Source organism: Tarenaya hassleriana, unplaced genomic scaffold (genome assembly GCF_000463585.1).
Source record: "Tarenaya hassleriana unplaced genomic scaffold, ASM46358v1 Cleome15, whole genome shotgun sequence".
NCBI lineage: Eukaryota > Viridiplantae > Streptophyta > Magnoliopsida > Brassicales > Cleomaceae > Tarenaya > Tarenaya hassleriana.
Window position 1 is genome coordinate 3,089,482 of NW_010964923.1, and position 9,692 is coordinate 3,099,173.

The 9,692-nt window shown below is 30.3% G+C and overlaps 1 protein-coding gene across 1 annotated transcript in view; it reads left to right on the forward strand.

Moving 5' to 3' along the window:
- Positions 1-7,087: 7,087 nt before the first annotated feature.
- The window catches only part of LOC104809069 (cytokinin dehydrogenase 5), a 4,462-nt gene continuing 1,857 nt past the window's right edge, over positions 7,088-9,692 (forward strand). Inside the window, exons 1-4 of the mRNA XM_010534961.1 lie at positions 7,088-7,502; positions 7,672-8,205; positions 8,301-8,428; positions 8,850-9,116. Coding sequence (XP_010533263.1) covers positions 7,424-7,502; positions 7,672-8,205; positions 8,301-8,428; positions 8,850-9,116 — 1,008 coding nt within the window. The 5' untranslated portion in view covers positions 7,088-7,423. The remainder of the gene's footprint in view (positions 7,503-7,671; positions 8,206-8,300; positions 8,429-8,849; positions 9,117-9,692) is intronic.

Sequence of the window (9,692 nt, forward strand, 5' to 3'; positions counted from 1 at the left end):
ACACACACATATATATATATATATATATATATATATATATTAGGTATGCTACAACCTTAGAGGACTAATTCTAAAAAATGATTTTAAAAGCTTGCATTCCTTTCATAATTATTCCGATTGGTCAAAATCGGAATTGCCAAGTTATTACTTGAAACACCACATCAACATTCAGAATTAAATATGATATAATTTTAGAAGTTTAGATTTGTTTATGACAAAACATCAAAGATTTATTTGATAAAAAATAATCCAAATTTTTTTTATGGAAATGTGATATTTTACAAATTTTCAGCTAAAATATACAAACAAATTAAAGCCTTTAATATATTGCATGGGAATAAAATTGGGAAGGTTAGTCACTACTAGTCATCTTTCAAAATGAAATGTGGTATTTGATGACTTTTAGGGAACAAAGGTATCAACTTTTGTAAAACCTACCTTGATTAATTAATATCTTAAGGAAATAAATGAACAATGATATATCATATCATCAAGTAAAGTTCACTCTAATTTTTAAAATTCGAAAAACGCCATATGATTGTTTCAATTATCACGGAAACGATCTGGTTCATATCAAACTAGAATTTACACTAACAAAATATGGATATTCGGTATAAAATTTTCAGTAATCATATATAGAGTTATGCTTTAATAGAGATGTAATATGTATTTGAATGAACAATCAATTATGTATGACTTTCAATATTTGGTTAAATTTAATTTGAGAGGGCTGAAAAAGAAAAAAAAAGAAAGAATATATTCTCTCCTTTTGTGACACTTTTGCATGAAGGAAAAAAAAACATAAAGTTGGATATGTTTGGCTCATAAGCAAAAACTTTGGAAGTGATGGTTGTGTAAGGTCCACTAATCAAACTCTTAAGCATTATAAATATATTTCATTTATTTTGCATATAATAATCGCATTTGTGGGTGAAAGACTCTGATTCAAAAAGAAAGTATCGAACTCAAACAACTGAAAAAGGGCTAGAAACTCCAACAAAATATAATATATAAATAAAGTTGCGGAAAGCATTTTCACAGTTTTAGAATGGAGGATCTGTAAAGTGAGAGAGGTTCCTTTTCTCTCTCTTGGTTTAAGCGAAAGAGGATTTGCATTTTTTTTATGTAGACGATTAGGTACGTGTACCCTTCTCCAGTTGTGTCTATATGATCCAAAATCTCTCACCAAATCTAATAATTTTCTTTTCTGGAAGATAAAAAAATGAAATTCAAACGAGGCATTATCAAAAATACTTTTATTTTGTTATTCTTACTTCAACGTATACCCTTCTCCAGTTGTGTCTATATGACCCAAAATATAGTATGGTCACATGTTGATCTCTAATATTAAATTTATGATGTTTTAATCAAATAATTAGTAAGATATACAATATATGAACATATTGAATTAGTGAGATCACCATAAATTTAATGTTACAATCAATAAAATCAAAATGTGATCATATTATATTTTTGGTCACATGGAATATATGATCACAACTGGAAAAAAGGTATGTGTTGAAGTATGAATAACAAAGTAAAAGTATTTTTTATATAATGCCAATTCAAACTGTATGACGATAATGACTCCAAATAATAATTATAATTCCAACCCATAGCAACTTACACAAAATCTCTCACCAAATCTAATAATTTTCTTATTTGGAATAGTAAAAAAAATAGAAATTAGTTGTAAACTGAAAAATCACGGAACAGTAAAAATTTGCATGAAATGAAGAGACAAAAGCTTGTGATGATGCTCCTACGTGAGGACACATCATACTGTGCAGTTGTCATTTCTTGCCACTTTTATATTTCTTTTTGTTTTTTTATGATATAAAAGTTATTACATTCTTATTGGACCACTTTGGTTTGACGTGTAATGTAATAGGTGAATAACAATTTCTTTTAATTAATTGAATAAATGTTTAGACAATGATTTAACGGCTATCGGCATTCATGAGTTGCCATTTTTGAAATTAATTAATTAATTAATTAAAAGCTTTCGTACCATTTATGTATTTTATGAAGAAGTTTATTGAATTATATATATATATATATATTGATTTTTTTAAATGAGAAAGATAATCAAATAAAATACAATTAAATTCTACGCAAATCTAAGAATTTAATCTCTCAAAACAAAATTTATCATTTTTTTACCATTACAAAGAAATAAGACACAAAATGCCATAATATGATTTGTCAATTTTTTATTTTCATTTGTCTATTTATAACTAAAAAATATGGTTGTGAGGTATAAATTGTTAATCATATAATTTAAGTTTTATTTGGTCTAATATAAACAAATTTAGGAGCAATCTATTTTATTTTCATTTTATATCTTTGATTGTACATAGATTTAGTCGTGCATTTAAAAATTAAACCAAAGCAGCCCAAACAATCATGTTGCAATTATGTTTTTGTTACAACCATGTATTTTTCAATGGTTTAATATGAATATTGGCATTTATTTTTGTGTTTAATTTTTGCACGATCTTAATTTTATAATCACAAATATTATTGTGAATTAATTGATTATTATAATTTTTAGAAAATAGAGTCAATCGGACTGAATCGAAGTCCACATTTGGTCTGAGATTTTGGACTCGGATTCGGGCTCGGATCTATATAATTAAATCCAAAATTTGGTCCTATAAATTTCGGGTCCGGTTCGACCTGCTATATTCCTTTGTAATCACATATATAATTTTTTTAAAAAAAATATTAAATTTTTGAACCATCCCGAATTATATATTCAAAGTTCGAATTGAGCCCACCTCGAAAACATGATTTTTTGGGGTAAAATATTTAGGTCCGAAGCACGATATTTCTCAAGTAAATTCGGATAGATTTCGGATCTAAATTGACTCCTCCATGTGAAACAAAGAAGTTGTTACGTGACTTTTAATTTACAATTACAAAAGATAAATTAGGCAATTAATTTTCTATTGCGTCCACAATTAATAAAGTGCTGAAAAATAGGGAAAAAAAAGAAGAGCTAGAAACCATAATAATATTGGGTTTCAAATACGTTGGCCCCCACATGCTTCCTCCTTTTGGTTATATCGTTATCGTTACATTTTCCCAAATTTCGATACGGATATTGTTCACATTTTTTGAGAGTAACGAATTTTCTTTTTTATATATAATATAAAATAATATTTTCATTTCAAATTAAATAATCATGTTTTATAAGCTGGACATTGCATGATATTGATTATTAGGGTTCCACTCTCACACTATTGCTGATTGCAATATATAGTTAGATATACACACAAAAAAAAAACAATATAATATATGTATGGGGATACGCATACATATTAAACGTCAAAATATATTTAAATATTGTACGGCGGCACATCAAGCCAAAAACATGTTTCCTGCCATTACACATATACATGTATATATATATTGAAAGAATAATGTTCATATTTTCTTCCAAAATTTTATCTTCCGACGTTATAATATGTCAGCATATATCAGAATTAAAATTAAAAAATACGCATAAAGTCCTAACAATTTTTTCCATTTCATGGATAATACAAGGAGACATGTACAGGTCTTTCTTTGAAATATATGCAACTTGAGATAATTATCTAAAAAATAATTAAAATTTTAAAAAATCCATATAAAATCACCAATTTTATGGATTCTATATAAAATAATAAATTATTTAAATTCTTGCCATATTCCTACATTTTCATTAAATTTGTAAATTTTGTAACTTTTATATAAAATCATAAACTTATAAATTTTGTGAAAAAAAGATTAATAAATTTTATGATTTTATATAAATTCGTATTTTTATGGCGATTACCCTGTTGTTTAATATTGAGCGGCATTGTAAAACCAAATTGACAAATAATATATATAAATAAATATTAATCAAAATCAATACAAATTCTATAAATGATAGTATTGATGTTTGAGATTTCTTCATTAAACAAATTCTTACGTGTTAAAAAAATGAAGATGTTAATTATTTCTATTAAACTCGGATCGTAGATATTTTATATTTTAATTTGATATTTTCCTAATTTTATAAAATTTATACGTACTTCCTTTGCATATTAATTTTTTTTCTTCTAGTTTGGTTTTGTTTATATTAGGTTTGGATTCAAATTTTATTAAAAATATTTATTTTCAAAATAAATATTTATTCCCATTTAATATAATATTCGGTTTAATTTGATTTTTGTATTAGTATGAGATATATACCTTACTATTAATACAGAAATTTAGTTTTGCAACGTACGAATCTAAATTTGTCTACTACTAACACACATTGCTAAATTTAGTTCATAAAAATAATTCATCATTCTTTGGCAACACGGATTAAGAAAGGAATTATTTTTTAAATAGAATTTAATTAAACATGCTAATAATACACCATTAGACTCAAGTTCACGTAACGGAAACGTATGTCGACAACTTGGCAACTAGATAGAATGAGATTTGGCAGGACGTACCAATCTCAATTTCCCCAAAAACGTATTAATTTTATATGAATATCAAACGCACCCAACTTGTTATTTATCCCTTTTGCAGAAAATATGATTATAACCATCCACCGAACTAATTATCATCGAATCTAGGCCACTAGATTTAGTCTCATTCCTTTGTACGTAATATATACCATTTAGGTCTTATTTATTCAAAATAAAATATTCTATAAATGACTTCGCGGTTATGTATTTATTTTAGTATCAAACTATGGTGGGTGCATTATTATTATTATTATTATTATTATTATTATTATTATTATTATTATTATTAACACAAATGATTTATAAGTTTGTTAATTGTTTGACCATATTTTTCTTCTTGATTTAGACCATAGATGATTCGAAATATACATTATTGCAATAATATTTTTTGATTAATGCAAATTTTTCACAGAAATTTATCTTTTTCTCTCCAATTGAGTCTCACACCGAATTCTCGCACAGGCTAACGTCGTGATATGCTTCGTTACTATATTACCTATTAAATGTCATAGGTATATGTTGATTTTTTTTTATGGTAATGGAATTATCGATTGCGATTGTTTAGAAAATTTTACATTTATTTGTATATCTAAAAAATTATATACACATTTTAACCAATTTTTATTGATACGTTTTAATTTAAAAATTAAGTAAATCATGTTTAATATTTAATGTATAATATATTCGAATTTTTTAGTGGAAAGTGAGAAACTAGTCAAAATAGACGAGATATTTTTACCTCAACTACTATTATAGTATTACTAACACACGCAACACGTATGTTAGAATTCGAAATTTGATTACGCAAAAAAAAAAAAAATCGAAGGCTGATTTTGACAAAATAAAATTTATATTATTCACGAAAAAGTAAGAATAAGTAAAACTAAATATATTTAAATTAATTAGACATGAATTTAAAAATTAAATTAATTTTGAATATAATAAATATGCAAATATAAATCTAGATAACGTAGATTTTTTTAATAATAAATAATTTTATTATGAAAAATTAAATTTAAATCGAATCCCGCCACATCAAATTTGAGAATAAAATTAATGATATAATTTTTCAAAATAGAAAATAAAAGAATTAATCTAAAAAATAGAGTTAAAATATCTACATCTACATCTCCACATCCCAATTTCACTTTCACATTTTTATTATGCAACTTTTAAAACGTTTTTGTAATTTTATTTAGTTCAATTTACTTTTTTTTTTTTACTTTACCGTGTAAGACTGTGCAAGCCACGTGAAGTTAATCTCGCCTGGAAGGTATGGGCCCACTAGGATTCTCCGTATCCAAGTATTGGGGCCATAGACTTAACTCGCACGTGTAAACACATACTCTCCCACGTGAACGTCCACGTGTCTCCCTTTCGCCACGTCACTCTCATCCCCTCGCTCCCATGCCATGCCATGCCATGCCATTCCCTTTCCCTCTCACATACTATATGACCCATTCAAATATGATGATATGTTTCGTCGAATATTAATTTTTTTTGTACTAAATTATTTAATATCTAGAAATAGTTATAGAAATAATATTCATACGCTCAAAATAAATATAATCAAAATGCATAATAAACAATCAATTTGAGCATATAAACACTACGAAATACGAATTCAAAATTATCCAATACGGAATTATTGGCTTGATCATTGTATCGGACAAAATTTGAAAATACAAAAAAATATTGGTATTGTTAATAAGAAATAAAAATAGAATAGAAATGTGTTTAGTTTTGTATCAACTTAGATCTCTTATATGGTAGAGCTTATAATATTGTCAGATTTTGTTAAATAGAAATGATTAAGGTTATAACATGATAAACCAAATAAAATCAAATTAAATTAACTTTGATATATTTTTTTAAAAATAATTTTATTTCATTTTTTATTAGATCGTTGATTTTTATAAAATATCACTGATTTCATTTCTTTAAAAGAAGTCAAAATTATAATGAGCATGTTAATATTCCTTTTTTTCAAAACACGCTAATATTACACTAATATGATGGAATTATCTATTATTTTAATTTTTTTTACATATTGACAAATTGTATATCAATTTTCATATTGCCGAAGGCATATATAATTTAGATAATCTCCATGAATAATGTTTCATTTGTGTTGGTCAAATCTTGAATACCTTGCTCTTTTTTTATTTACATATCAAAATCGAATTTATGCTTGACACCAACCGTGGTGATTATGAAATAAAGTTAGGCCGACATATATTCACGTTTAAAGTTTGCTAAAAGAATATTTACAATGTATAGCTACGAAAATAATCTAATGGTATAGGTCCAATAAAATAAATCAGATACGATCTTTGTCTTTTTCGGTCATATTTGCCATGCCACGGTCAAAGTACTTGCATTTGAATCCAAAGATTTCACGTGTATTTATTTATTTATTTATTTTTAAAAAGATATTGTTATTTATTAATATTCGTATTTAGCTATTGAAACATATACGAATTACGACGTGGTACGATTTAAAATCTGACGTGATCTTCTATGAAATTCTCAGTACAAACCCTTTGTCCTATAAATAGAGAACTTGCGTCTCATATCCTCGACACACAAAACTAACCCATAAGAACTCATCATATTATTTATTGGGTTTTCAAAAGTTATTTCTTTTTTCATTACTTTTATTTTATTTGAAAAAAAATATATTTAGAGAGAGAAGAATCTGTGCATGTTGCGCAGAAAATCTTTAAAGTGTAATCTGATCTTACGTTGGCTCTCACGAACCCCCACGAATCTCTGTTTCTTCCTCTGTTTTTTTCCTTTCCTTCCATTTTCCCGAGAAAATCTTTAAAGAATATACAATCTTTCATCATATTTTCTTCTATAAATTCGTTCCTCGTCAAAAAGATTCGATCTTGAATCGTGGGTTCCTCTGGTTTTCGCGAATTTTTCCGTTTATGAATCCTAAAATGGCGTCGAAGTTTCTACTAATCACGTTCGCGATATGCAAGCTAATCGTAGCCGTCGGATTCAACGACCTCCTCCTCGTCGACGTTGACGGCCACGTCAGCGACCACCCGTCCGACGTGGCGGCGGTTTCGTCGGACTTCGGCATGCTCACTCCGCCGGAGCCGCCGACAGCGGTTCTCCGGCCGGCCTCCGCCGATGACGTGGCGCGCCTCCTCCGCGCCTCTTATGGCTCCGCCGCCGCCTTCCCCGTTCCTCCTCGTCGACGTTGACGGCCACGTCAGCGACCACCCGTCCGACGTGGCGGCGGTTTCGTCGGACTTCGGCATGCTCACTCCGCCGGAGCCGCCGACAGCGGTTCTCCGGCCGGCCTCCGCCGATGACGTGGCGCGCCTCCTCCGCGCCTCTTATGGCTCCGCCGCAGCTTTCCCTGTCTCGGCACGCGGTCACGGCCACTCGATCAACGGGCAAGCAAAGGCCGGAAAGAACGGCGTCGTCGTGGAGATGGGTCGCCGGGAAATCATCTCCGGCGCGGGGAGAAACCCGCCGGAGCCGGAGGTATCGGCCGAGGGAATGCACGTCGATGTTTGGGGTGGTGAGCTATGGATCGATGTGCTGAAGAAAACGCTAGAGTACGGTCTGGCTCCGAAGTCGTGGACCGACTATTTGTATCTCACGGTGGGAGGGACGATTTCTAATGCTGGGATTAGCGGCCAAGCATTTCACCATGGCCCTCAAATTAGTAACGTCCTGGAGCTCGATGTAGTCACCGGTACGTTTTATATATATATTTTTTTTATAATCGGTATATTTTGTATATTTCAATAACAAAACCATATATGATGATTTCGTGTTTGGAATAATAAGGTAAAGGAGAGGTGATGAAGTGTTCGGAAGAAGAGAATTCAGAGTTGTTTCATGGAGTTCTTGGAGGGTTAGGTCAACTCGGGATCATAACTCGTGCCCGAATCGCTCTCGAGCCATCTCCCCAAAGGGTAATTAAAATCCTTAAAAATCGAATGGACCATAATATTTACAAAGCTTTATCAAGATCGTTACTTTTCTTCTTTAATTTCTTGAAAACTTTGAAGTTATAGTTAAGAGAAATGAAATGAATGATATGACATGGTAGAAATTTACGCAAATATTTTCATGCAAATAAAAAGAAAAAGGGTCGCATGAAGAATCAAAGAAGCTGCATGGGTCCATATGTAAAGCTTTGGAACCTACAACAATGGCTGTTCTAAAGCTGGCGTTGTTGTTGACATTTCTCAAAACACTTTTGTTTCTTCCTCCAACTTTTTTTTTTAAAAAATTATTTCCCTATCAAACTAATCTTATTATATATATGTAATCAAATGTCATATCAAATACGAATCCTTGAAATTTACTAATATATAAATAATATTGGCACAGGTGAGATGGATACGAGTATTGTACTCGAATTTCTCCGTGTTCACACGGGATCAAGAGCAGTTAATATCGTTGCATGGACCGCCGAAATTCGATTACGTGGAAGGGTTTGTGATTGTGGACGAAGGGCTCATTAACAATTGGAGATCTTCGTTTTTCTCTCCCCGGAATCCCGTGAAAATCTCCGCCCTCGGCGGCGACGGCGGCGTTTTGTATTGCCTTGAGGTCACCAAGAACTACGACGAATCCTCCGCCGACACCGTCGATCAGGTATATATAATTTTATAGCGTTTAGATACTTAAATTTTCATAAACTTCTTAATTATAGTCCTTCGTCACATTGGGTATATATATATATTTATATATAATAACTTCATCAAATATGTCCCGTAAGTATGCTTGGCATTATATATATTTGTATGTATGTGTGTATGTGTGTGTATGTATGTATGTATGTATGTATGTATGTATGTATGTATGTATGTATGTATGTGTGTATGTATGTATGTATGTGTGTACGTGTGTATGTGTGTATGTATGTGTGTGTGTGTGTGTGTGTGTGTGTGAGAACCCACTTTATGTTTTATAATACAAAGTAAAGACACGAAGAAGATGCCACAGAGGATCTACAAAGATCTATCTTTACATTTGAACTTCATAGTGGAAAGATTTTTTTTTTCTATATAGTTTTATAATTTTATTATAGTGAAGTAATTACAATCCTCTAATTAATGTAATTGACGGCCCGTGGACCACTCACCAAATTATTCTCCTTTCTTTCAATCAATTAATTCATTAATTCAAAAACAACTCTTCTCGAATCTAATTCTATAATCAGGAGTAGGG